Genomic DNA, 27,898 nt, shown 5'->3' with positions numbered 1-27,898 from the left:
TGTCATCTGAGTGGTGTATTGGGGCAGAAACCCTCCACAATGACCGGTTTGTGGCTTTCATCTAGAGCAGCAATAAACACTGCAGGTTTTGCAGGAGTACTGGCAAGTCAGTGTAATTTCTGGTCAGCACTTGCTAGGACTGTTTTGAGTCTTGGTGACTACCTGACATGTTTCCGTGTGGCTGCTCTTGTTCCTCGGGCCTACAAGAGGTGCTTATGGCTGCTGTGAATGCTTAGCTGGTGGTCCTGCCAAAAATTTCCCAGTGGCCAGAAGAACTGCACAGCTGTTAACTGCTAAGTACGAGTTGGTACAGATCTCTAACTTGCTGGTGAAACTTGTGATCTTTGACTTTGAAATTAAGAAGTGTCAACAAAAGCACCGAGGTCACCTCTATGAGGTGTAAGCAGTGTTCTCGTGGTGGTTTGCAATGTTATTTCTGGCATCTCAGATCAGCAGCAATGTCAGTAACAGCACCTACCAGTAGCCAGCTAAACTTCAGCTGGGTCTCCCAGTAATGACCTTAAAATAGTTTTTTCACCTCTGAGCTTCACAAGTCGAGATGCTTTTTCTCTGTACCACAGCAGTCACGGCCATTACAAAACATTTTAAATTCCCACTTCTTAAACTTGTACCTGTTTGCAGGAGGAGCTTGCTGGGTTCTTTGGTGGTTGAAGTTTGATAGCTCGTGCACGACTGCCACTCTGGTTTTGCTGAAGAAGCTGTGCAATTTCGATAAGGATTTTCAGATTGCAGAAGGAAAGTGTTTGGAGCGCGGCCAGTTTACTCAGAGGCAGGGTAAATGCTTTTCAGACTCCTTTAGACATGTAGAAAAGTGCTTCTCAAGTGACTCTAAAGCTAAAATCTGATGCGAATTTTACTAATAGGTTCATTATTTATAATGAAGGAAAATACAAATAAAACTGGTTTTAACTTTTTTAATTGGAGACTGCAATGTGGATCATGTCCTATAGCCAGTTTTTGTCCTGTGCAACTCGGCTGAAGTTTTTAAGGCAAGGTCTTTCAGATAGTAATGTTTTTAATGGTGTTTTTCTAATTCCAGCCATCTGATTTTTCAAGGAAAACTGTTACGCCTTGATGGCCAGACTCCATCCTCTGTGCCTGTCCTTGCCTTGCTGTTACCTGCAGTGGTGCTACAAGCAGCCACTCATGCTTCATGTCTTCTAGGGCTTCCCACAGACATGACTGTTTATTCCTTTTTCAGGTTCTGTTTTTAAAGATTGTGTAGAACCTAAGCTTGTTTACAAAATAACCTTCCCAAACAGATTGTTTTGAGATGCTTGCGTATCGCTTTGATTCATGGAAGGGAGTATTTCCTGAAGTGTTCACCATCTCAATTGACGGATGATCGCAGACAGCCGTATATAACTTGTGGCAGTGTTTTCCAGCTTCTTGTAATACACATATCCATAGATACCTCCCAGCAGAGGAGGCAGGCCCCTCGCGTTTCTCCTACTTTCGCTGCAAAATAAAATGCAGGAATCTGGTTTTCTTTGCTGCTTTAAGCAAATCCTTGGAAGCCCTTCACAGACTCCGGAGGCTCTGTGGACAAGTGAACGAAAACAACTGACTGAAGCCATTAGGTTGGCTGTCCTGGTGTCAGCAGCGATGTTGGTAGACGCTTGCAGTGCACTGTTGGAACGTGCTTTGGACGCACTCCGAAGCCTTTGATACTGCCTCAGCCCCTTCAGAGGGCTTAGTCTAGACTTTATAGTGCAATTATTTACAGGAAACATAATGCTGTGCCACTAAATAAAGTTGGCAATCCTAATTGCACTGGATTTATAAATCGATGCGGGTAACGTATCTTTCTGTATGTGAAGCTGGAAATGGGAAAAAATATTCTTAAAATGGAAAAATATGTTTAGGGCTGTATGAAGTCCCTCTTTGATGTTGCATGACATTTACTATTGAATCTGAGAGTTTTCAAGTGGTTTCTGAAAGAAAAAACATGATCCTGCTTGGACAGGAGGCAATGAGATGTATTGCTGTGTTTGTAGGCTCCTAGTTCGAAGCGTTGCTTCAGTGCTCTCCTGAGAAGACAAGAGGTGTATGTATGGAAGATCAAAAAGTGTTTCCTCTGTTGAATTCAAAATGTATTTAATAGATAAGAACTTTTTTTTTTTTGCCTTAATGTTACTTTATGAATTGTAAGAACATCACATCCAGACTGGTGTGAAGATCTAATACTTCAATGTCGCTTCTCAAAAACAAATGAAAATCCGACGAGTTATTCTCTCTTCTCTTGGTTAAGCATTTTGTAGGTTGGCCAAATCCACATGATTATCACATGAAATTGTTTGTGTTGCAGGTTTTTACATGAATAAAATAGCAGATACTTTTGGCATGCCCTTTAAGGTCCAGAATAAAATTCCATGGTTGGATTTTATTTTAAAGCAACCTTACTGGAACGTGTTGTGAAGTGACACGTTTGTCCCTTATAATACTTCTCTGTGGGGGACTCCTCCCAGATTTCACAGCAGAACTAGAGCTGACAGTAGAACTCATCCCATCCTTTTTATTGACTCAAGGTGTGACTGAAGATGCAGATCCTTTCATCACATATTCAAATGGATAGTTTCTGACTGTAAAATAAATCTGGCTTGTGCCCACTCAAAAGTTGCTGCCAAACATCTCAGGCTACCAAGCCTAATGTTTAAATTAACTCTTGGAGTCCCAGCTTTTGTAAAAGAAGGGTGTTTTAAAGGGCTGAATCCCAACCTGCTGTGATAGAAGAATGATTCAGTATTTATTGTTTAAGGTTTTACCACTTCCAATTTACTGTAGAAAACAAACTTTCTGACGTAGGATGCTTTTATTAGCTTGCAGAGTAGCTTAATGGTGGCTTCTAACAAGCGGTTGGTCTTTCAGTCAATTAGTTAATATGAACTGTAGACAAAGTCTTTCAAATGAAATCAGTTAAAATATTTACATGTAATTTTTTGAAAGTATCTGTGTGCTTAAACTGGATACAAATCCAGGGTATAATGCGTACCTTTCTATACAAAAACTGGTCTGAAGCCCAGAGTGTGTGGAGCACATTTCTCATCATATTCCTAATAAATCGGAGGAATTTCAACATGCCAGCCTATTATTAACCAGCCTGGTGCTTTTTCTGTAATAGGGAACTAGCAACTAATATGTCTCCTGTCAGGTTTAAAAATAGCGCTACATCTCCCATTACCACACCTATTAGCTCCCTATCCACTCAAAGAAATTCTAAATCAAGTTTCTTTTCATCTATTTAAACCTAATGGAAGATTTCAGGATCATAGGTGTCATCAAATTGATAGCAATAAGTATGCTACTGAAAAAGATGAGTCTTGAAAATGGTCTTGAGCCTTCAAGAGCTGTAAACAGTCCAAAAGAGTTGGGTAAAACCAGCATGCTGGAAACCAACATTAGCAGTCTTTGTTAAACTGAGTTATCGCTCTTCCAGGCTTTGAGTTACACGGCAAATGGGAGCTTATAATTAACTGTTAAATCAGAGTAACTAATTTTCTGCCAATTACAATTGCTAACCATGCATTTGCTGGTTATATTCTCTTATTAGGTCTACTATTTTTGCTTTTGAAAAGCCTGTTACTGGATGATGAGCTACCCAAAAATCAGAACGCTTTGTGAGGATGATTGAGTGTTCAATACCTAGTGCACTGCAGCGTAGTTGTATGCTTCTACTTTAAGTATACTGGGACCATTAAAAGGAGGAAGAAGAAGAACAGACTCAATGGAAGAGTAATCCTGTGTGCTGGATGGGGGTCCTCATGGCTATGGTCATTTCCCCAGCAGAGCCCAGGCCCTGTTTCTCCATCACACCTCTTCTTTGGCTTTGCCCATTCTCTTTTGGCTTAGAAATCAAGAAACCTTTCTCTTAATTAAATATCAAAAATATTTGATTTGTCTTTTTCAACCTGTAAATACAAAAATAGTTTGCGGGCAGTATTTAGTTACCCTCGTGCCATACCCTGAATAGTACTTAGTTTCGCATACACGACTTCAGAGGTCAATTAGAGACACGCAAACCAAGTTGGGTATTGTAATTGCTGTTCACAATGTAATGCGGATCAGGAGATTGGTCAGTGAAATTTTCCTGCAACTGTTTCCTGTGAGTGCTGTGCTCCAAAGGGAGACGTGGACTTCCCCGCCGAGCCAGTGGGGCTGTGTGTGGTTTGGAGTTAGCCATAAATGTGATGCACAGATGTTTTTCTCAACTGGAAAAAAAAAAAAAAGCAATAATTTACTTTATGCGATATAGATTAAGATCTTCAAAGATTTTGATTGAGGGTGGCTAGAAGTATAGATGGAAAGTACTCATGACAATCTTAGACTATGCAAAGAAAGAAGGTGAAAAGAAAATTTTGATGATTAAATTTTTTTGTTTTTTCATATCTGAAAGAAAAAAAATAACAGCATGAAATGATGAAGGCCATTAGTGCTTTTATATAGATAAAATAATAAAGCGATGGAAATACTGAGTCTTAAAATGCATGCTCTGCATATGCATTAACAGCTTTTTTTGCTAAGGATTTATAGCAGCATTGTTTACTTAGCATGCACAGGCTAAGGTACAGATTTTACAGCATGCTACTTTCTAAATATGTAACCCCCAAAAGGAGCCGTGACAGTCCCTTGTGTCAGGGTGTCTCCAGATTAATAGCCACAGGACATCTCTAAACCGTAACTTCTGATTGCCGCTGTTGTACTTCAGGGCTGAAAGCAGAGATGTACAAACTGAGCCCTGCAATCCTCACAATGTGCTTTTTGGTTAAGATCACAGCAATTCTTTTAAAATTCTGCTGTTTGCAATACCTTGCTGGAATCCAGCAAGAATAAAGGCTGCAAGAGGAAACAGGTTTCCTTTAGGAAGCCAGGAATTGCTGCTGCTTGTTGGCAGGTGAGCTGGGATTCAGGTGTCAAACAAGCGGCCTTCAAGGTGCTACTATGGGGGACAGAGCTTAGAAGCTGGAGAAGTTGAAGTTATGCTGTGGGTTTGAGAGGAATTTAGTCTTAAAGTTTATGAACCCTGGTGCAGGGTTACTCATCCCATCGCCTCCACCGTCATGGTGGCTTCTGGTACTGAACACAAATTGTCCACGGTTGTTGTTCTGCGGTGGGATATTTCTGCATCTGCATTGCTCGCAGTCACTCCAGTAGCAAAAAACAGCTTTTAAGTAAGAGCCCTATGGGCTGTGAGATGGAGGAGTCTGCTGGGCCCTGAACCAGCCTCATGATTTGTGTGTACATCACCTCTCTGCCTGCTGCTAGAAGGAAGGCAAATCTGCAGAAAAGCTTGAAGCGTAGAAAACCTTTAAAAACATATTTAACTTAAAAACTTGACTTAAAAGTTTGTCGTCGGGACTGGTGGTAGAGTCCATAAGTGCTCTGTGAGTGGTCTGCCAGTAGCCACCCGTGTGGGTTTAGCATCAAAATGAAAGTGATTCACACTTGTGAGAGCACGACTTGTCAAGCACGAGAGTGGGACCCACAAAGCTCTTACTTTGAAAAGTGAGTTTAAAAATTAATAATTAACTGCATGTTTTAAAGCATATTACAAGCAGCTGATTTTACAGCACATCTTAAAATAGCCCGTAGAAGAATGAGTTAGCAGTCCTTGAAGCAACTGCTTCAAATAAGGGCGGTGAATGAGCCTGATCCTGAAAGGGATTTCGAGGCAGAGTTCACAGCTGGGAATACTTACCTGGCTGAGACCGCTGGGGCTGTGCCATTTCTCCTAGTCACTCTGCTTGGGTTTTTGGCTGGGAGCTGGCTTTCAGCGTAATGAACACAGCCTCAATGAGCTTACACATAGATTGTAAGCAAAGGGGCATAAAAATCATCATCTAAGGTGGTGGATGGGTCAAAGTGTGGTTCCTGGGTGTCACCAGCAGATTAACACTGCTGCAGATGTCCAAGTAGAGGTGAGCGGTTCTGGTTTACCACTTTCTCGAAAGAAGTAGCTATTTCTTACTTTTTCCAGGTGATTTATATCAAAGATAAATCAAGTGGCATTCTCACTTGGTGCAGATGTACGGTTCAGTAATGACTTACCCCCCGGTACTTTTGGGTGATGTAAATCCGAGTTAAATTTTGGTCAAACATTCGAGATGCAGTTGTGTTTAAGGTACAGCTCCGGGGTTTCTGTGAGTCATTGCCGTGAGTAGGAGGGCACCGTGGCCGCTCTCAATGTAGGTTACAGTGCGTGCATGCTGTGCGTGTGCACGGAGCAGGAGCCAGACAGGGCAGGGGGCACGACGGTGGTGGCCCTTTGGGAAATCCCATCTCACCAGGATGTGGAGCACTGAGAGGTTTTTTTTGCCTTTTTTTTTTTTTTTTTTTTTTTTTGATAATTTATCCGAAACCATCAAAGGCTGCAGGTTTGTTTATGTACACAACGCATACCTGCTGGCTTTTGTAGCCAGCTGAGTGTGCTCTGGATGCGGCGGTGGAATAAATTTCTCATGTGTGTGGGACTGTGACCGTTGAAACAATCATTACTGAAACCGTATACCTTATTTCCTGTAACTAATAGCAGCTCTCTACCTATGGAATATATTAACAGTTATTCCCTTGGTTTTGGATTGTTGCTCAACTATTTGGTTGGACAGCTATTTGCACACGATCTGTAATTTATGTTGTCTGAGGACGTCAACGAACAGAGCTAATTATGGCTTCCTGATGCGAGCGGTGCTGATGTTTGTGAAACCACACTTCTGTGTCTAAGACAGAGCGAATGTATGTTCCTTAATAAATCATGGAAAATGACGAGTTTTCTCTACCTAGGCTGGTTAATAAAAAAAACTTTGGTTGTTGTTTACCTAGAGTTTAAAATGAAGTGATGGTTTCTGTGGCTAGTTGAACAGTTAATTCTTCCGAGCCTTTAAAATAAATAATTACTGCTCTGTATCACATAGAATTGTATTTATTTATTTTTATAAACAGGGGCCCGTTTAGGGACTTGCAGTGAGCCCATCCTGTGCTGTTTTGCTGCAGCAGCTCACCTCGTGACAGAGTGACAAAGTCCTGGACGAGCATCGCTGAGAGGTGCTGGCTCTGACTTAGGAGAAGTCTCACCAGGTACCTGAATTTATCAGCACCTTGCTATGCCTCTGTAATAGCCACATTGCTGACACCGTTACCATTTAGAAGGCTTTTCTTCTCCCAGCTGGTTTTTATTACCGTCTGTCCCGAGGAAGGTGCTGCAGCACGCGGACGGGGTATGTGCAGCAAGCGCCGTGGTGCTGTGCTCCCGAAGCTGAGGCTGAGCTGCTGGCTCTGTGGAGAGGAAGCCCTGTAATGGGAAAGGGGAAGCAGTTCTGTTTTTCTAACATTTGTTGTTTTCTTTGAAATGGGTAAAAGAATACCTGGAGTGATTTATATTTAATTGAGGATCGCATTCCATCAGATACGGTGAATGTTCTCAGGCCATTTATCATCTGTGTCTTTCTGAGACCTCCGCGGAGCGTATAGTACTTATTTACCTTAACTTGGCTAGGGAAAGGGAAATAAAGCAAAAATAATAGATGTTATTTTTGTGTGTGAACAAAACTGGAAGCCATGTGGATGAAATATGAGGTAAATGACTGCGTCCTGCCTCCTCCGTGACTTTTTAAATACAAGGAATTATTAGTTATGTATAATGCAATTTCCTTTGCATTATCAGCATATGTTTTTAAAACACGCAGTTCAGTGGCTGGCTTTTTCGTTGTTCCAGATTAGTCAACCCCTGAAGTAACCACGACATGTATTGTGCTGCCACCATTGTTTAGTAGTTTCATATTTAAGTAGCATCTTAAAAACAAAAACCAAACAAAACGCCACCATATACTGCTCTTTACGTAACGTTTTTGCTAAATCAAGCACGATGGAAATTATTACAACCTATTTTGCATGTAGGTTGCATGACACTAGGATCCTACAAGAGCTACCTAATATGTACCCTAGGGGCATCCCGTTGGGAACTGGGTTTCTCGGTGTAAATAGCCAAAAGGAGGTTGTTGTATGGCCACATTTATGTACGACTTGCAAAATGCTTTGAGGAATAGATGTGAAGGAAGGAGGATAAGTGCAGAGTGACCAAAGAAGTGCCAGGATCCTTAAGAAGGAGACGTGAGAGCTGAAGAAGCCTTCTCCTGTCAGCATGCCTGCTCGCTCAGTCCCAGTGAGGAAGTTCAGTGAGAAGTGCTGCCGAAGAAAATCAGAGAGCACATTGTTGATTCAGCTAAAGCTGGTGATAAAAACAGTTTCAGAAGTAGTCTGATGAAGTGTAATTTGATCAGATAGTTTATGATCACATTCCTTTATTACTGATACCACTAATGATTGGTAAATTCATGGTAACTCATTCCCACTGAGTGACTGACTCAGTGACATTTACAGCCTTTCCTGCACCCCCTTTTTTTTAGGGGGGCTGAATTTGCAAAACGCTTCCCTCTATTCCTTTTGAGTTACATTTGCAGCGACATTTGATGACGAGCGCGGCATAATTAATTGCAAATGGTTCTGTAGGTGAATAGTGCAGATTCCGAACACAGCTTGTGTTTGTATCGCAGTTATTACCCTGCAGGTTCCAGAAGGGCTCTGGAGTAGGGATTAGGATTTCAGTTGCATCATTGTGAATTCAGAAAACGCCAGTGATTTCAAAAGTGTGATTCTGAAATTAGGTCAGTGGAAAAGAGATCAGAATCTGCCTTGCTACCTGCGAAGATGCAAACTCCAAACGGAAGAGAAGTCTGCTTCCAGAAGATGATTATTTTCCTTTTGAAAGGAACGTATTTGTCAAAAAAATAATTTATCTGAAACAGCATGGGGGAGTGAATAATAGAACAAATTAGAACCTGAATCCAGGCTGTGTTGTGATGGGAACAAGCACGGGATACTTTCCTTCTTGCTCATTGATCTGTAATGACCCACAAGTTCGATGTCGCTGTTTTATCTCACACAGTGATGGGCCAGTGGCTCAAACCTATCCGGAGGTCTCTTATATTTTGTCTTCTCATTAAATTTCTGCAGTATTTGGATTTTTGTTGCTGGCTAGCTGATCTTTTGATTGCTGCAAGGCACTTGTAGCTTTTAATTTTTCTAAAATCTGATCACAGACAAAAATATCGTTTATATGCATATATATAAACCTGAGCTTGATTTTAACTAAATTTCAAGGTTGAGATTTGAGATTGACTGAGAATTTGTGGGGAGTACGTAGCTCTCTACTGAATTCTCACTTTTTGTCATCAGAGCCTTTGAGAAGATAAGAATTACAGTCTGAAACCGCTTGAAATGACAGGTCACAACATGCAGCATCAAACAAGAAGCCCAAGCAAATAAGTTAGCGGAGAATCCTCCCCGGTCGGGGTATTTTGAGAAGGGAATCATCAGAGGGGCAGTCACGGATGGTAAATACTTTTCAGGGTTTTGTTTTCAGCATTTTGATTTGATGGTGCTGGTCAGAGCATCTGAGCAGCAGCTTTTCAGCACCCCAAGTGCGTGACTCATGAAACATGAGCAATAGTCACGGGGTTTTTGTCTTTCCCTTCACTTGGGGCAACACGTTTTGCTTCCTGTTTGTCAGCAGCCCCGTGGCTGAGTGTATGAGAGCTTCCTTAAGCCGGTACTGTTGCTCTCTTCCAGCCATTTTGGAGCACTGCAAAATAACGTGGCTTGCATCTCCTCTGGGGTCTGAGCGTGTTCAGGGGATGCAGCAGAGCTCTGGGGTGCTCAGACTGCCTTTCTCAGGCAGTCCTTTGAGTCCCAGCCCTGGACAGCTTTGCCTGAAATGTGTTTGAGTTGTTCTTTAGCTTTTTCTACTTCAAATAAAAGGGCAAAACCTGTGTAAAAGTGAATAAAAGACATTTTATGGACATCTCCTCTAACCTGTTGAAGAATAATGCATTTATGAGTATGTAAAGTAAAGCTACTTCTAGATATTTGATTGAAAACAAAACAAATACCATATTTCTAAGTCCTGCATGTTTTGGTTCCTTTAAAATTTCAAATGGTACTTTGTAATGGTTGAAACTAGTAGGTGTGATAATGTTGTCATTATAATTAAGTACCATTTTTTGAAGTAAACCTTTTAACCTAATATGAAGGATTAATTTCAAGGGAAAAATGAAGACTCTGTAAGGCCTTACGATACGTTTCTGTATTTTCCAATATCCTTTTCTTAAAAACAAAGACAAACAACAAGCAAACAAACCAAAAACCTGGGTATTTCTAAAGTAAAGTATTTCTCTGTTGTCATTTCCAGATTCCAGGCAGAAGCGAAGCAGCAGGAAGATGACCGTTCTTCTCATTGAAGCTTTTTATGGGGGCTCTCACAAGCAGCTGATGGATCTTCTTCAGGAAGAGCTGAAGGAGGAATGCGTGCTCTGTACCCTCCCTGCCAAGAAGTGGCACTGGAAAGCACGGACGTCTGCCCTTTATTTCATGCAGACAGTGCCAACAAATCCAAATTACAGGTAACACAGGCATTGAATAACCTCAAAGCTCAAAATACAGGCAGGCCTTCAACAAGGTCTCTTGAGCTGAATCTTCAGTTCTGTGCATGCAAGTGCGTATGTACAATATACAAATAGAGACTTGCAGCGGACAGTAACAAGTTGGTCTTCTTGCTCTGATTTCTTTGGGTATAAATATGGGAAACTACCACAGTGGTTTAGAGTTTCTTAAAATACTTTGGCTTGCATTCCTAGTCCTTTAAAGTCTCCAAGAATGCACACATATGGATATCTACTTATGTATAAATACATTTTATTTTAAAATTATTAAGTGATTTCAGAAATGAGGAAGGGCTTAAACTGTATTTCACTGATTAGGCTGAAAGATGGCACAGATGTGAACACTGCAAGTTTCCTTACTTGCCCTCCCAGTTTATCTATTAGCAAGTCTGATTTATCAGAGTGTACTGCTCCGGCTGACCTAGAGGATTAAACGAGTCATTTTATCTTAATGATTGTCCAGTTCTGTAACGTGCCAGCACCTGTAGATGTCAATTACATGTTTAAGTGGCAAATTTCTATCAGCTAGAACCTGGGCTGATAAAAGCAGACTATTTAGGTCAACAGATAGCTATCACGTAGCGAGAAGCAGTCACTCCAGAACCAAGCTGTCTTTAAAACCAGTAATTTTGTTTGCCCTACCTGATCAGTTGAGATGTGGTGAGATGATTGTGAGGCAGCGATGCTGTGCACAGTGCAGTGCATGCACCACTGGGGCGCACAGCACCGCACCACAGCCTCGGCTGTAAGTCAGCACCTGGCTGACTTTGCACCAGCATGGAGAGGCACTGAGACTCTTCAGCACAATCACCTGCTTTTCAGCCACAAAATGAACCTCAGCAGGGCTGCAGGTACACCTGAGTAAGCTAGTTAGGCTTTGCAGCTGGGTCTGTTTTTTGTTACTCCAGAAAGGAGCGAGTAGGCATCATGGACCAGGGGAGGAATGTGATACTTTCAGGAGTAGATCTTGTGATGTTGAAGGCTGTGTTTAAACAGGGTTCCCCAACCCAGCGTTCAGTCTGTTTTTGAATGCACACTGTATAAATGTCCACCTTTTCTCTTCCTGCTTCTGGCTTGCATTTCAAATAAGCTGCTGTTCCAAGCCAAACATTATAATTATTCTTCCCGTTTGTCTCGCGCAAGGCATTTATCGTTGGTTTCATCTTGCTTTTCTTTTGCAACAATTTTGTTTTGGAGGAGTATATATGACAAACTGTTATGTAAATTTGTCTTGTATCACAACCACATCCTCCAACGCATCGCAATGTTATCTGTGTTCCTTCAAGGTCAGCAGCCCAAGCTGTCCAGCACTAACTGTATTAAACTAATCAGACATCACTCATAGACATACACTTCATTAGTTTAACTTACAGTTACATTGACCCAAGATAACTTAACTCCAATTTGTCAAGTAACCCACATCTTGGGGAAGGGGGGGAATGACGATGACTTTAAAAAAAAAAAAAAAAAAAAAAAGGAAAAAAAAACAACCCAGCAGCTTGAAAACTCACTTGAAGTTAATAAACTTGCAATCTGTCATAGACTTATGTGCAAATATAACCTTTACTGACAACAAATAAATCTGATCAAACCAATAGTGCATCTTAAAGAGAAGAAAGCTTTTTTTCTTTGCTGATGCTGTTAGGGTTTGATTAGACAGAATCAGATAGTCAAAGTTCACAAAGATGCAGTATCTAAAAGAGGATATGAACCTTATCCTCAGCTGCAGGATAAAATTTTAGGAACAAGGGCTGATAGGACTGGTGAGAGGAAAACTGATTAGAGGTACCTTCTACTTTGCTTGCACATTTTTAATGTTTGTTTTGTAATTGAATGTTTCAAGTATTTTATTAAATTGGAAGCATAAATGCATCAGACTACAACCTAATGAGGCTGACTACTCTCTCCTACTAGAAAAACCATTGATTAAAATTAACATTGATTCTTTTATTTCTAGCTTGCTAGTAACCATTTAAGATCTGCTTCCCAGGCAGTAGTTTGCTTGTGAATATGAAATTATCAAACTGGCAGGAGTGCATGTTTTGAGTTACACATTTAAATATTTAAACCTTCTTGTGAGGTAGTGGGAAATAGTAAATCTACATTATTTACAACATTGACGTTATTTGTAGAACAAAAAAAAATAATTCTTTCCCGAGTGGTGTTTTTTAAATACGACATTTCATGAATACCTTGTTTCTGTTTGTGCATTTCGTGATACAGAAAGGTCACAAATATTTCAAGTGCAAACCTTCCTGGTAACTGAATTTTGCTCTTCCAGCTGCACTTTATTTCAAGCTGCTGGTTTGTGGGAGAAGTAATACTGATGCAAACTCTCTCGATAATTTTGCTCTGTATGTATACAATGTATGGCTGTATGCATACCTTTTAAAAGACAGATACTTCTGTTGATATGAGCTGGTTATGGGAAGAAGGCTGCCTTGTTCCTTTCCAAGTGAGGTTCGGTGCACTATGTAACAGCCTTAAAAAGTGCTTCTGAAGCAGAACACAAGCTGAACAATGATAGATGTTAAATTGAGATACTCTGCAGTGACCGGTGAGCTTGTGATGAACTTGCAAATAGTTATTTATTGGAGAACAGACGTGTACTCCCTCGAGCAAGACCCAGGGTGGGCAAGTTCCTGCTGCGAGCGCTGCAGCCGGTGTCTCGGTGTGCAGTGAGTGATGTTCCCCTGAAGAGCAAGGAGATCTACCCAGACTGTTGAAGGGAGTTATATCCTCACCCTTCAAGGGGAGCACACGTGTTTGGGAAGGTATCACAGACTTAGGATTTTGTCTGCAGCACTGCGCAGATTTATATTGCTTCCCTGACGCAGAGGCTGTGCTGTGTTTCTCCAGAAAATCTTGTCTATTTTCATGGCTTCGTTGTGTGTTGCTAAACCACCTCCCATCTTCATTCATCTCCTTAAAGGAGGACGGATGCCCCGATGAGTACGGAAGATGAACCAAGCAATGCGTGCCCTAAACTCAGCAGCCTGTAAGCAGCTTTTCTAGGTGGCATACATACGTAGCTGGTAAACCTGATGTGCTCAAATATAGAATGGGATGTACTAGAGCCACAGGGCGTTTCTTTGAGCTTTCTTGAATTGCCCTGCAGAGACTCACGTGATTTTTCCTCGCTGCCCTGATTGGAAAGGAGGTGTCAGTGTGAGGGCTGTGTTAGGACGAGGAGATGGATGCGCTTGGTCCAACTGCAGCTTTTCTGAGCCTCCTCCTGTCGGAAAGGGAGGAGACGAGGACTTCTGCAACTCATCTCTCCTTTCTACCACTTCCCTGCTATCTCTCTCTGAGTAGTAGGAGCGGGATGATTTTGTCTCTTCTCCAATTTTTTGGCTTCTGAGAAATTGTGAAATTGTTCCGTGTAAGTTATGATGCAGTCCTGTGTTACGCTCCTTCGCCCCAGGAGTCAGAGCAATGCTGCCTTTTTAGGTGGCAATTTCCAAATTGTAGCATTTGAAACAGGCTGAAAAAGGGTAGTGTTACTGCCTGCTTTTTCTAGAAAACTTTTTTCCAGCAACCCCAGAATTTTGTTATCGGTTGAAGGAATATCAGCATCTTTATTCCATAAATTAGGGAGGTCCGGCACAGAGTCATGACCTCCTCCATCAGGCTGCTTGCAGGCTGTGGAGCCGATGTGTTGTCTGCTTTGTCTCCCAGCTTGCTTCAGACAGCTTAAACTCTCTGATAAATGTAGATGTGTGATCTTGCTGAAAATTGTTTTCCATAGCACGTTATGACTTTTCACTGATTTGAGGAAATCTTTAACAAAAAAAAGATTTTTTTTTTAGATATTTTTTTCCTTAGTTAAGGAAAGTTCTCAAATTTGGGAACATTATTAAAACATTTCATGAAAAAGTAAACATTATTTGTTTTTCTTTTTCCTGTAATTTTTATCTTAATTATCATGAAATAACTTACAAATTTAAAATAATAAAACAATCAACATGACACACAAGAAGAACACATTTTTGTTTTAATAAAGGCTATTCGCTGTAGAAAATGCGATCCAAATACAAAAAAGTTAAGAGTACAAGATTTTGATTTGAAAACATAAAAACTGAAATGCGTTGTAGCTTCCAGTTTGTTTTAATAGTACTGCTAAATTATTTTCAAAAAAAAAATATATATAGATACAGATATAAATATAAATACTATGTGTTACATTCAGTACTGCCCCCCAGGTAGCTGTTCATATGAATAAAGATTTTATTTGTAACAAACTGTTGCCCTGAAATACCTCTAGGGTAAATGTTAGTATATATATACCCCCTGATACTTGACAACTCTATTTTAAAGACAAACTCTATGCTTTTTACGTTTTAGAAAAGAGAAGAAAAATCATTGTTTCAATTAATAGAGCTCTGAAAAAAATTGAGGAGTGTGGTGGTGAGCAATGTATATCACATTCCAAGAGTATATAATGTAGATGTGTGTGTGTGTTGGTTTGTTTTGCTTTTTAAATAATATTTCAAGATTACCAGATTAAATGTTGTTTCAGATCTGCTGCTTTCATTCTGTTCTGTAAGGAAAAAAAAAACAAGCATGCTTTATTATAGAGTTAATTCTTTGCTAAGTGACGAACTGGTGGTGTTGAATGTTGAACATTTTCTGATCGTGATCCTGTAATCTTGTATTCCAGTGAGTAATTCAGTGTACGAGCAATCCCACAGAAACATAACACAACTTGCATGGGCGAACATTAGTAAATTAGAGTACTTGGTACCTTCTAGATACATTATTTAAAAAAAAAAAAAAAATACCTGTAAGTAGTAGTAAGTCCTGGGGAAGATGTTGAAGATTGGAATTGAAGCAAGGCAATCAAATTTCAGGCATTTCTTTTAAAGGTGAATACACAAATGCCCATTTGTGCTGGAACACTTCTGTCTTATGTCTTATGTCTGTATGTCAAATATGGGCATCTTCGGTGTGGGAAGAGGAATAATGTTCCCCAGGTTAGCGGTTTTCCCAGCTTTTGGCCCGTGCAGGGGTCAGGTAATAAATAAATAGTGTGTGTAGTAGTATGTTAGTTTAATGAAATACAACCACATACCTAGAAAAATTTATACTTTGTACTTATTTTTGCATATTTGGTGGAGTGTTTGCTTCAGTATGTAGGTGAGTAAAGCTTGATCCTCATTTATGGTATCCCTTTTTTTTTTTTTTTTTTTCCTTTCTCACTGTGAATTTAAGAAGTGTGAGTGAGCGGTGTACTTCTGTCAGATTGACTTGGAGCATACTCCTAGAGAATAGGTTGGTGAACCATCTTTTGTACTTTGATCAGGTTACCCAAAGGGGCAGAGAAATAAGACGATTAAACAAAATAGCCGGTACCCCCTGAAGACAGAGCTTGGGTCCTGTCTTTGATAAAAAATAACGTGGGTGTAACTTCCTCATTTCTGTAGCCTCGCTGGTGGGTACAAATCACAGTGTGCTTACCTTGCCGTAGGGATGTACCAGGAATCACAGATCCCCTTCATTTTAAGGGGCAAAGTTCTCTGACAGACAGCTGTAGGAGATGCTGCTTCATCCCGAGTTCCTCATTCACGCTCCCTAGCCGCATAAAGGGTCATTACTTCTTTCATTTCATTAGCGCTAAACTTGATTTCGTTTCTTCCTTTTTTATTTTTCTAGAAAAAAAAAAAATCGGTTGAGTTCACCAAGGTTAGCTAACATGGGCTTGTGCAAACACATAGACATTCCTTCTGCCCACGCTTTGAACTAGCTGGTTGTGAGCTAGCAGCGCACCAGAAGGCCATATGGCCCTACCGGCGCCGTGTTGAGCCTCAACTAATAAGCCCTACTGAGATCCAAGACACAGGCACCGTGTACTGAGCTGAAACAACTTGGTGACTTCTGACCAGAGCTGGCTCCTGTCCAGCCAGCCTAGAGTGTATGCGAAGGGCACATACGCCCATATGGAAGCGCACGAAGCTCTGCAGCGTGTCGCAGATGATCCCCTCCACTTTATAGCCCCGGATAATGGAGGTTGTCCCAGCCTGAATAAGGGGTGTGAATTCCTCTCTGCTGCGGGGAGCTTGGAGGCCATCTGATGCGGAGAGCGCGTCACGTGGGGACGTACGTGCAGAACGGGGCTTGGTGTTGTTAGCTTAATACCGCCCCAAATCTGTTCCGAAAACTTTGGAAAATGTTACCACGTAGAGTAAACTTCAGAAGAGTATAAAATCTAATGTATTTGAGAATTATTTTTATCAGAATGCTAATATAAATCCATGCTTTGTTAAAGCTGACAAAAGAAAAAATCTGTTCATTCTATTTTTTTTTCAATAGGTATTCAGTGTAAATTAAGGTTACTGCTCTGGTAAAAGGTTTAAATAAGGTCTCAGGACAGAGTCATTTCATATGTTGAATAACACCACTGCTGTGTTCTGTCCCTGCTTAGGACTAGACTGCTAAAATTTTACTTTCAGTATCCCAGAGAGGATGCCGGAAAGTTTTCCTAAGTCGGTGAAGGAGGTGGGCTCTCCTTTGTTGGGCAGATTAATTACCTCACTGCCGCGGCGCAGGGCAGCCAGAAGCAAAGTTGTGGCGTGTGAAGTCCTTGTGCACTGCGACGTTTTGAGAGTGAATGTTTTTATTCTTAGGTCTGGCTGTGTAAAACTGGGGGGGAACACACATGACACCCAGTGACAGCACCAAAAAATCTGTTGAGAAATGGGACAAATAATTTTGTAAGTAAACTACCTGAAATTTATTCAGGCAGACAGCAATATGATCTTAAACATTCACTTTGCATTAATCAACTTTGCCTCAGATAAAATCCTGGCAGATGGTAGCTATTCATTTTAAAAGTGACAGGTTTTCTTTACATTTTTTTTTTGGTGTGTAAACCCCCCACATGCACACTTCTCTCCAAAAAAGTTTAGTAGTATCGTTTGCCCGACGTGCGTTTTTCTCAACTACGCTCCTGTTATTAAGCCGTTTCACAATTTGGATAGTTAAAAGGGGTTTTAGATGAATTTAAATCAAGGCTCCCTCCTTTGAAGTCAGTGGAAGTGTATATGATCTCAACTTCGGCACAAATAAGATGAGAATGATTAACACAATGCAACGAGAGGTGCGGGAGCGGGAAGTAAGCTAGTTGCGACTGGTGCATGATCTATAGACAGTGCTAATGTGAAATGGCAGTTGTCCGTTTGATGTGTAAAAGATTTGCTGAAATTCCAGAAAAATATTCTGATGAGACAATGAAAGAACAGTCTGTTTTTTCAAACTGTAGCATGTGTTTTTCCTTTATGTTCTTGAGTGCCTGGGGAAATCCTTATTTTTCTTTCTAAAATGAATTTTATGAATCACCTGGAGAATTGATATTTACATTGCTAGCAGTAAAATGTAATGAAATTGTGCATTATGATTCGGTATTTCTGCACTTAGGATTTTAATGAGTATTTTATCTGTCCTTTTAAATGGTTGCTGCGCATATATTTTATTTCTAGATTACTTATAGATTACATTTCTATTTTCAAATAACAAATATATACAGTACTATATTATAAAGAATATGATACTTTCTAGAATTCATTGTCATTTTAGTCCGTAACACTAATTTGATCTTCCAAGGGAAGGGAAACAGCTTTTGGTTTATATCTAATAAAGAGAAAAATCCTGATTTTTTTTGTTGTTCTATGCTGTTTTTTTTTCCTAATCTCTCTCACTTTTTTTTTTTTTTTTTTTTTGTACCTATAAAACAAGTAATACAAATTTTGTCAGATACTTGGTTTGCACATGATTTGGATTTATTGCTTTATGTTCTGGTGTCATAAATAACTAGCTTTCTTAATGGGTACTTACAGCTCAGCTGAATTTTGTGAATTATTTATAATAAAAAAGAGATTTTATGTAATGCAAACTGTTTGTAGCCAAACAGTTTGGGAGAAGATCTCCATTAACACCGATGTTTTTTTTTCTTTTTGCAAGCGTTATCCTGACCCCCATGCACTGAAGGTCGCCTTTCTGTGAAACTCAGAGCGCCGCGCTTCAGGTTGCCAGGGCTGTTTCAGCTGCCAGACTACAGCTGCCCAAGAATTTGAGAATTTTGTTAGGAAGGTTAGTGTGGAGCCAACGTGAAGAGGAGCTGTAGACACGAGGGCTGCTGGCAGGAGGCATGTTGTGGTCAGATCTGCCGCGCGGAGCAGAGGCGCGAGGCAGCAGAGCATCTGGAGGGCCCCTGGACGTGACGTCCAGTTGTACCACGGGAGGTATCCTGGACTTGTCGTGGCAATGTTAAACCTTTCAGAAGCTGGAGGTTTCTAAATGGAATGCAGATGGGACGATTTAAAATATTTGTTCATATGGTCACTTCTCCCATCTCACAGTTTGTCACAGGATGTTTTTCTGGCAGCAGATTGCTACTTAAGGCTACTTAAGTGATGTAGGGAAAGAAAAGCCTTCAAAACAGGCTTTCTAAGCAGTTGCACTCTTCATGAATTTTACAACTGGTTTTGCTCAGCCCTGAGTGCTACCCTATTGCTTTCTTTTTTGTGTCAGCCAGTTCATACCATGGGCTGCCATCAGGGCACCCCACATCGCACCAGCCCCCGCTCGCCTTTCCTACAGAGAATCCCACTGCCGTGGGCACTGATGTGGGTGTTTTGAGCTGGGAGGACAACCAGTAACTCCTACAGCTCGGTCACGCAGCTCTGGCGTGTTTGTTAGCATCTGCTGGGGTGCCCCAGAGTTGCAGTGTGCGTTTTGAACGCACTGAGCCAGCCCTTGGGATACTGAAAGGCTAGGTAGGTCACTCCAGGGAATGTGCTGAAGGGTGTTTTCTGGGTTTATCTCCTCGATTCCTGTATGATTACAGCAGTTTACAGGATTGTAACCTGCACGTGGCTACGGAGGCAGGTGATGGCTGTTAACACGTGCTGCAGCTTGGTAGGGCTGTGGGGAGGCTGCAGGGCGAAGCAGTGCTCCTGGGCCAACATCACGCGGCGCTTTATTCAGTGTCCCCTGCTTCTTGTGCACTCCACAAGAGGTGGCCTGAGTGCTTTAAATACTCTCCAGAAGCATCTCCTCCTGGTTTAGTTTCATCTAAAAAAATCCGGTTCATGGCATTGGAGACCACTCTGTTGAGAGCTGAGGTGCAGTAAGCGAGGGTGGTGGTCAGAGTCGCTCCATAAACGCTCTTCTGAATCAAACTGAAATGCTGATCTAAACCGACCCATAAAATACTTGACTTTGTGATTTGTGATGCTGTTAATAAGTATGCAGCATATACCTAGCCTGTAGTTTGATTATATGCCAAATGATGGTGCGTTGGACTGCATTAAATTTAATACGGACTTCTGACTCCTCCAAACTGTAGTTTGATCAATTTGTTGCCTCCTCCTCCTCCCTCTTACGCTAGTAAGCCCAAGTGTCTTGGGAATGATACCTGATATCGGTATGCTTTGATTTATTATGATGATTAATTTACCCTCCCTTGGAAAAAAAAAAAAAAAAGAACCTAAGTAGATTCTGTCTATTCATTTGAATATCTTTGACAAATAGTAAGCAACCAAAAGGCTTTTCTTCTTATTGTATAATGAATTTTTTTTTTGCAATCTCCTTATTTTCTTGGACACTATTTTCCCTTTCTTGCCTCCGTCCTTTGTCCCTGTCTTTTCCTCCCTCCCTCCTGCACATATATTCTGACGGTCCAGTGGACACAGTCACTTTAAAGAATGCTTTCCATTTCAGAGCACTAATTTTTTTATTGTTTATGTTTATAACCTTGCCGACTTGTTCATCATTTTTTGGTTTAGCTCTCTTAATTTTACTTGTTGCGCAGTAGACCTTATGCTTCTGTATAATAGCAACTTTAAGAAAGAATGAAGGAAAGAACACCAGGCAGAACATCAAAAGTAGATACTTGATTTTATTTTTTTTCACATGGCTTACTGGAAGAATTTATACCTGTTATCAATACAGTTTCTAGTAATTACTAAGAGGAAAGATATATCTAGAGTGGGCCTAACATTTCTCTCATACCTATTTCACTGACATAACTATTTACAATGTTTAATGATTTATAAAAAGGTTAAAAAAAATGCCCCAAATGTAAATTATTCTAAAAAAGCAGTAGAAAATTTATTTCAACTATTTTCTTTTGTTGTTGCAGCTAAGTAGTATTCCTGCTATGAGTCTTGTTAATGTGTATTTTCTTTGAGTGATTTTTTTTTTAACATAATGTATTTTGCATATAATGAAGATGTGTGTCTGTTTGGAATGTGGAAAGATCTTTTCCATGGAGTATTATATGAAGTCATTTTTGAATGCATATAATGCTATGTATGTTACATATGGGTGAATTAAAAAAAATGGAGAGGAGTAATTCGAGAATATCTGCAATTTTTATTTATGTAAAAGAATATCCCATTTTTAATTAAAGATGGAATTTAAGAATGATAAATGGGACCATTATCTAGTAGCAGTTAGTTTGCAGGCATTTTTTCTTACTGTTCTGCAGAGTGCTGCAGGTTTGACAGTGCCTTTGGCTTTTGTGAGCAAAATGCATTTCATACTTGTGACAGAACAGTTGTAACTCACTAAACATGAAACAGTTATCATACATAGCGACATCTCTATGTTTAAACCCTGAGGAACAGAATTATTTTAAACTGTGCATATGCAGAAATTTCCTGGTAATCAATTTTATTAAAAACATAGCAGCAGCTAAAAATTTTATATGCCAAATGCATTTGGAGAAATAGCGCTAAAGATACTAAAATTATGCAAGAAGACGAGATGAATTTCTGGAGAAACTGTAATGAAAAAGTTATCTTTTATTTTATTTATTTTGTTTTGGAGGGAAGCGATTCCTAAATTAACTTTAGGAGGCGAATTTCTCTTGTTATAGCTGTCCTGTAATAAATTGTAGATGAGCCAAAATTAGATGTTATTTCTGAAGGAACTACGCTACATCATAGTGTTTACAGTGCCAGACATAACTTCTGTCTGCCTTGTAGCCATTGACAAAAAAGGAATGTGTGCTTTAGCCCTGTTTTCCTTCAAGTATGTCCAGTTCATCCTGACACTGGCAGAGGCTGATGCAGTTAATAGGTAAAGTGGTGATGGGCAAGGAGAGCAGGGGTTCCCCACAACCAGCCTCACTATTTTGCTGTGTTTGGCAAAATTATTTTTGTCTTTGGTACTAGACTAGTCTTTTTCTTGTTTGTTCTTTTTTTGACTTTAGGATGGAAAGAGCAGCCTCTAAATGAGTTTTTTTTTAATCAGCGCCCTGAAAATCAGTAGATGCTTTGGGAGGAACTTGAGCTCGCCATTGGGCATGATGCACCTCTTTGTATGACCTGCGGTTATCCCAGGAGCAATTAGCAACTTTGTGCCTGCCCTGGTATCGTACAGGACATGCTGAATGACCCTGCTCTTTTCTCCTTTTCTCTCTGTTACTTTCATAAAACATCAATATTCAGACTGGGAGAGAATTTTGTTTGCCTAGGGTCCTCTAGAACGAACCTTTGTCTTTACAAGTTTGCTTTTGATGATGCCTTCAAGATACCCGTCAAGAACCCTGTGTGGAAGTGGACTCGGTTACAGAGCTGTCTTCTCTAGACCTAACGTCACAGTCTACTCAAGTTTATATGGATTGAATTTGGTTTACGGTAGTGCTTACTCTTACGAGATTTCATGAAGGCCTCGCAGAAGACCTTGTGGCCTCAAGCTACTTTTGAATCAGACTTCAGGAGTTTCTGTGGCTCTTGAGGTGTTCAGGTCTTAAGTGCTTTAAACACAGATCTCAGGTCTTACCCCAAACTGAAGATCATAAGGAAGATGTCATAGAGAGAAGTTTCAAAACAGGACACTTCTAAAACACTGTTTTCCAGCATTAACAGATGTCATAGACATTGTGAATTGCATGGGGTCTCTGGGGTTCAGTCATATTAGAAGACAAGATTTATGGTGTCTCTGGCAGGCATTTTCCAAAGGACTGTTCTTCAATTATATTTTTTATGCACATGGTTCAGTTTTCTTAGATACTGAAGGATCTAATAGCTTTCCCCTGCCTTCAAGAGATCCCTTGGTGGGTGCAACACCAACATGTTCAGTGCTTGGGTGGAGGAGCGTTTGAGTTGCTTGCTTGCTTCCTGCATTTTTAGGCTGTGTGAAGCATATTTCAGCTGTTGGGATGAAGCTCAGCAGCTGTTCTGCAAGCTCCTAACAAAACAGGGGCCTGAATTTTCTTATCTCCGACATCTGCCGCTGACCACAGATGTTGCTGGGGCTCTGCACTTCTCTTAGCCAGTAGTCTTTGCATTACGTGGTCGAAATGTAGTAATAATGGAAATGTGTTTTTAGGGGATGAGATAGTAGTCAAAGATAATACTGTTGCCTATTAATTGCTTGACTATGAGTGAATCATGAAGAGGAAGGTACAAAACCTGAGTGTGCATCACTTTGGTATTTGCCTTCCCCTTATGTCTTTAGCTCACCCTAGCGCAGTACATTTTGGACTATACGTGTGTTCATTTCTTTTGATTTCCACCCCAGCACGTGCTGTGGAATTTAAAACTGTACCTTTATTAACTCTTGTTTGTAGTATCTCTGATGTTGTCTCTAAAATATCAGTGTTACAAGGGGGTTGTAATGTGAGCTGTGGTGCATTTTAGGTAGAGGATTTTGTCTCTCTGCAGATTGCCAGTATTAAGTGCCAGACCATGCAAGCAGCCTTCTGACCACAAAGCCTGACCACGCTCAGTCTATTAGCTGTACTCCAGAAGTATTTGTTTAGTTTTCCCTCAGATGGATAACCAATATGGAACATTCTGTCCACAGAAGTCTTATTAAAGAGGTTAGAGCATCCTGCTAATTAGGAAAAACTAATTAGGCAGATTGTTGCGCCTGTAACCAGAACTTCATATTTTAATGGATTTGAAATGTGGTGTATTTATTTTTCCTATTGTAAAAAACACTTTTCTTTTAAATGTTTGGAAATACTCTTCTTGAGGAGATTACTCAGAGTGAGAAAGCAGCAATGTTCTAATTTTTTAATTTATTAAATAAGCTTTTGACGAATATATGCTGTAAAATTGATGAAATCATTAATTAATGCCAGAATTGCAGCAACCAAAACTATTTTGTCTATTACCTTTCTCTTGGTAGATTGAAAATTTCTAATTGCCCCAAAGAGGAGCTGAAACAAGTTCATAGGAAGGAGCAGTGTAGTTTGTGGCTGCAGTAAAATTAGGCTTAGGTGGTACACACATTCAGCAATGATTCTTTGTCTCCTTCACGCTAAATTTCATTATCTGTTCTTTCTCTGAGTTTTGGGAAGTTTTTTATGTTTAAAACCGAACTGAACTGATTTGCGAGTGTCGTGGCAGTGCTGTTTTGGACTTTCATTGTGTACAAACTGGAACCTGAAAATCAGCCCGTCCTCGGTTGTGGTGTGACCTGGAAGCAAGACACTAGGCGTTGGTTGACTTTTCACGGTCTGCGTCTGAATTCCTGGCAGCGGCTGCGTTTGGGTACAGATGACTGGTGCTGAGGCATTCGCTTCATTTGCAGGGTGCCACGTGGAAAGCAAGGGATGTTTGTGACTGGGGGGAGAAGATCTGACTCGAGATGCACTTTGCTATATTGGAGATGGATTGCTCTTTAATGGCTACTTTTGAACATTTTCCCAGCTACACCCAGCTCTGAACTTTAATTAGGATTAGCATTTTTTCAAACTTGTCAGTCTGTGTTTTATGAAATGCCTTGGCTTGTGGAGAAGCCATGTAGCCAGGAGCTGTGGGCAGTAACCTTGCAAAAGGCTTGCAAGACTTGTTTCTCTGCTGTCAGCCTTTGCCACCACCAGACCTTCTATATTTGCAGGACTGTCAGCTCTGGCTTTGGCAAGTCAGATTTGTGTTCAGCATCTCTGATGACCTGTAGATTTGCACCCTTTCATGTTTCTGCAGTTTAGTCTTTAGCATAAAATCTGGTCTATTATCAACCAGACAGGTCTAGGTAGTTAGCATGATGTCATGTCTCTTAAGCAGTTTATGGAACAAGGATAAAATTAATGGCAATAAATATTTTAGATTGTTTTTGTTTGGCTTCTTAAGCAAAATAGTTTCTTTAGGTGAGAGGTTATTTTGCATGTGATTCTGCTCTATGATGTATCGGTGGTTTTAGTACATAGGATGCTTCATGTCATAGGTTGAAATTGCTACTTGCAGTTAATAGCTCTGCAGATTCTTGTTTATTTACCAGTCATTCCTCTGAAGTGGATGACTCATTTAGCTTTCGGTGACTGGAGGTATTCTGGTCCTCCATATAATACGTATGCATACATATTTTTACTGTTAAGAGTCACAAGATTGCTTCTTTTTCCCCTGCACCATGTCTTGTTTCGTTGGGTAATATAGAGAAAGTGGATCGGAGGGGGGTAGCAAAAGAGAAGGGCATATTGTTGGACATGCTTGTGGTGCAAAGAGCCTGCTCTGTCCCCAGCCATGACTCCACCTGGGATGTGCGGTGCTGTCCCTTTGTCGTGGGCCTGGGGAGGCTGGAGCTGGCAGGGCAGTGCGGGGAGAGAGGTCCTGCTTCGTGGACATGGGTATCCATTAGTTTAGGGTCTTCTTTGCCATTCAGAAGGCAGAATAACTGCCCTGCCTCATCCATGCTTCAGGGTTTTGGTGTTGGGGGAGAGCAGTTCTGTTCTTCCCAGTAAGCTTTTGTTGTGTGGCTGATCCTCTGTGTTTTATTTGGCTTTTTAACAGCATTGGAAGTTATTTGCAGGCACCGCTTGCAGACCAGTTTGCAGATGACTCCAGCTTAGTTCATCTTGGCTTTCCACGCTCCTTCCCTTTCTGTGTTTTGCCATGCTCTGACATTTTAACTGTCACTGGCCTTTCCTCCTGGCATTTCAGGCTGTGCATCCTTCCCTCTGACATTGCACATGTCCTGGTAGAAGTCTATTGCAGAGATGCAGGCTCTGGATTTGCCAGCAGCTGGGCATTTCTGTATCAACAGTCAGCGTTCAATCATGTTGCCTTGAGATCTAAATAAATTTGCATTTATCTGAATAAATCTGGATGTTTTGAACCTTGACTCTCTAATGCTTCATGCTCGGGTATTTTTCTGCATTGTCAAGGAGGATGACTGTAGTAAAACCATGAGCTGATTACTCCTTCTAGTAGATAATAATTTCTTAATGCGGGAGGGATATTAGGAAGAATAGATAGTCTTGGAAGACTCTTTGTGGAATAAAGCTTAAGCACCACAGCAATAGGATGTGCAGTCCCCTTCATGCTGGGTCAGACGTAGCTTGGCTGTTGTGGGACAGATGGGCTGACACCAAAGGACAAAAATGATGTAGGTTCTAGAAAACAAAAAACATACAGGGGCTCTACTATTTTGAAAAAAATCTTGTTGCTTATCAAGGTGCGTTGTCACGCTTGGATTTCAGGTGTGCGGAGCTCAATTACAGCCGGGCCCCAGGCCCGTGTAGACATGTCTGGAGGAACAGTGTCTGGACCTCCTTCCTCATGGTTTCCCCCATGCCACGTGTGTGTCTTACAGTATTTCTGTGGCAAATGACTCTGAGTCACGGGTCGGGCTTGAAATTTAACAGCTTGAAATTCACCTAGCTTGCACCGAGCAGTGCTGTGGCCTGCTTCTGGGCAGCGGGGCGGCGCTGAGGAGCCACGGTCTGCAGGGCTGGTGCTGAGGGGCAGATACCTACACCCGGGCTCCTCTTCACATCCAGCATCGCCCTAAACCCCCATTTGCAGCCAGGACACCACGTGGTGGTGGCTTCCTCCTCACCAACAATACTGAAAAGAGAAACTAAGATTTTGGGGGGTGAGGTTTATTGAAATTTCCACAGCATGCCAAAATAGGTTTTTATTAATAGGACTTAGCCTTGTGAGACAATGCCTTGTAAAAGTATTTCATTTAAGTATTTTTTTTTGTAAAAGTTTTTCCTGGAGTAGGTAACAGAGCAAGACAAGATGCTGCAAGAAAAGCCTGTGTTTTATGAGGTGCTCCAAAGGCACGGTGATCCAGGGGATGTTTGTGAGGAGGACAGTGAGAGTGAGAAGGACAGGAATGGCTGGCTTTTCTTGGGTGCTGAATTTTACTTTATTTATTTTAAAAATGTTAATATTGATCCGTGATAGTATATTACCGAAAGCTCAGTTTTCCTAAATCTGGTTGATGGACTCTAGAAGAGCTCTCGTGTCATTCCTTGCAGCTTTTCCCCCACTTAAAATTTTGTGAGATGCTTTCATTACGAAAGCCATTGAATTTAAGATTTTTCCTGTCATGTCATATGAATGTGTTTTTGCCATAGTGGCACTTGCCCGTTTTGGATTATTTTCTGCCTATGAATATTATGTGATTTCTTGTTAAAGTGAATGACAAGATGATGTATGACATACTTGAGATGGTATTGAGCAGAGTCTAGTTGGAAAATTGCAGTGATAATTTTCTTTTTACATCTCAAACTTAAACGCCATTGAGGAAAAAAAAAAAAAAGTGTAATAGACAACTCAAGAAAAGCATAAGGGGAAACCTTGAAAAATTACAGGGAAATTTCCATAACAGATACACTAGTAATGCTGGTTTAATAATGATTTCCTGTCATGAACTATTTTTATCATATGCCTGCTCTCTGACGTGGCATTCTATTTAACATTTTTGAGAGCCATGTTTTAATCAGATTAAGCTCAAGGAAACCGATAGGTATCTGCTTGGCTCATGGCTTCTGCTTCTGTTTCTTATTTAGTCACAAGACTATTGTTGCTGGAATCTTTTAAAGCACATTTTGCTTCAGCTGCAGCAGGCATGCAGCTTACCCTGCGCGAGCCTGACGGTGGTGTGCCAGTGATTTTCATGATATATGCGCAGGGTGCACCGTGGAATTATTTTGTAAATTAAAGAAGACTGATACAAACTGTTTCTTTTCCTCATGTGATTAAATAGCCAAAAATAGCAATCTATTTTTAGGCTCAAGCCCAGTAATGTTTCTTAGGAGCAAACTAACCAAAATCAGTGTGCTGGGAAAGGCTGATAATGAATAGTACTGCATTCTAGTCCACTTATGTAAAACAAAAACGCCTAATAAAACCGTGGATGTTCTTGAATCATTTTATATAGTGTGCAACATTAATAGTACTTCCCATACAGGAGATGTCACAAGGATAAAATATAAATGCATGCATTTTTAACTTTGATATTTTCATGTTCATTAGTCAGTAAATTAGACTCAGCAGAAAAGTTTGTGAGCAGAATTCTCAGTTAGATGCTCCAATGTTGGACATGTCCAAAATGATCAGAAAAGGTGCTGTATGACATTGGGGATTATTGGTAGTGCTTAAACTAGTGCCTTTAGCACCTCATTAGATGCTCTGGGTGTTCTGGAC

General features: G+C 40.7%; 1 protein-coding gene and 1 long non-coding RNA gene across 23 annotated transcripts in view; one reads left to right on the top strand and one right to left on the bottom strand.

Moving 5' to 3' along the window:
- Nucleotides 1-27,898, top strand: part of GTDC1 (glycosyltransferase like domain containing 1) — a 219,584-nt gene that overhangs the window by 46,748 nt on the left and 144,938 nt on the right. For 19 of the 22 annotated variants that reach the window (XM_084523854.1, XM_084523850.1, XM_084523866.1 and 16 more), the window contains exons 1-2: nucleotides 6,959-7,092; nucleotides 10,262-10,472. In XM_084523854.1, the coding sequence (XP_084379980.1) occupies nucleotides 10,291-10,472 (182 nt within the window). In that variant the 5' untranslated portion in view covers nucleotides 6,959-7,092; nucleotides 10,262-10,290. Of the gene's footprint in view, nucleotides 1-6,958; nucleotides 7,093-10,261; nucleotides 10,473-27,898 lie in introns of those variants that run through there. The other 3 variants (XM_084523858.1, XM_084523856.1, XM_084523857.1) reach the window with 1 other exon arrangement.
- LOC311438891 lies at nucleotides 6,922-11,979 on the bottom strand. The gene is made up of 3 exons (XR_014694411.1): nucleotides 11,154-11,979; nucleotides 7,380-7,506; nucleotides 6,922-7,306 (listed from the first exon to the last, which is right to left on the bottom strand). It is a non-coding gene; the product is annotated as an uncharacterized lncRNA (long non-coding RNA).

This window comes from Aythya ferina (assembly GCF_964211825.1).
Source record: "Aythya ferina genome assembly, chromosome: 6".
In the NCBI taxonomy this organism is placed as follows: Eukaryota; Metazoa; Chordata; class Aves; order Anseriformes; family Anatidae; genus Aythya; species Aythya ferina.
This window is presented reverse-complemented; position numbering and strand designations above follow the sequence as displayed.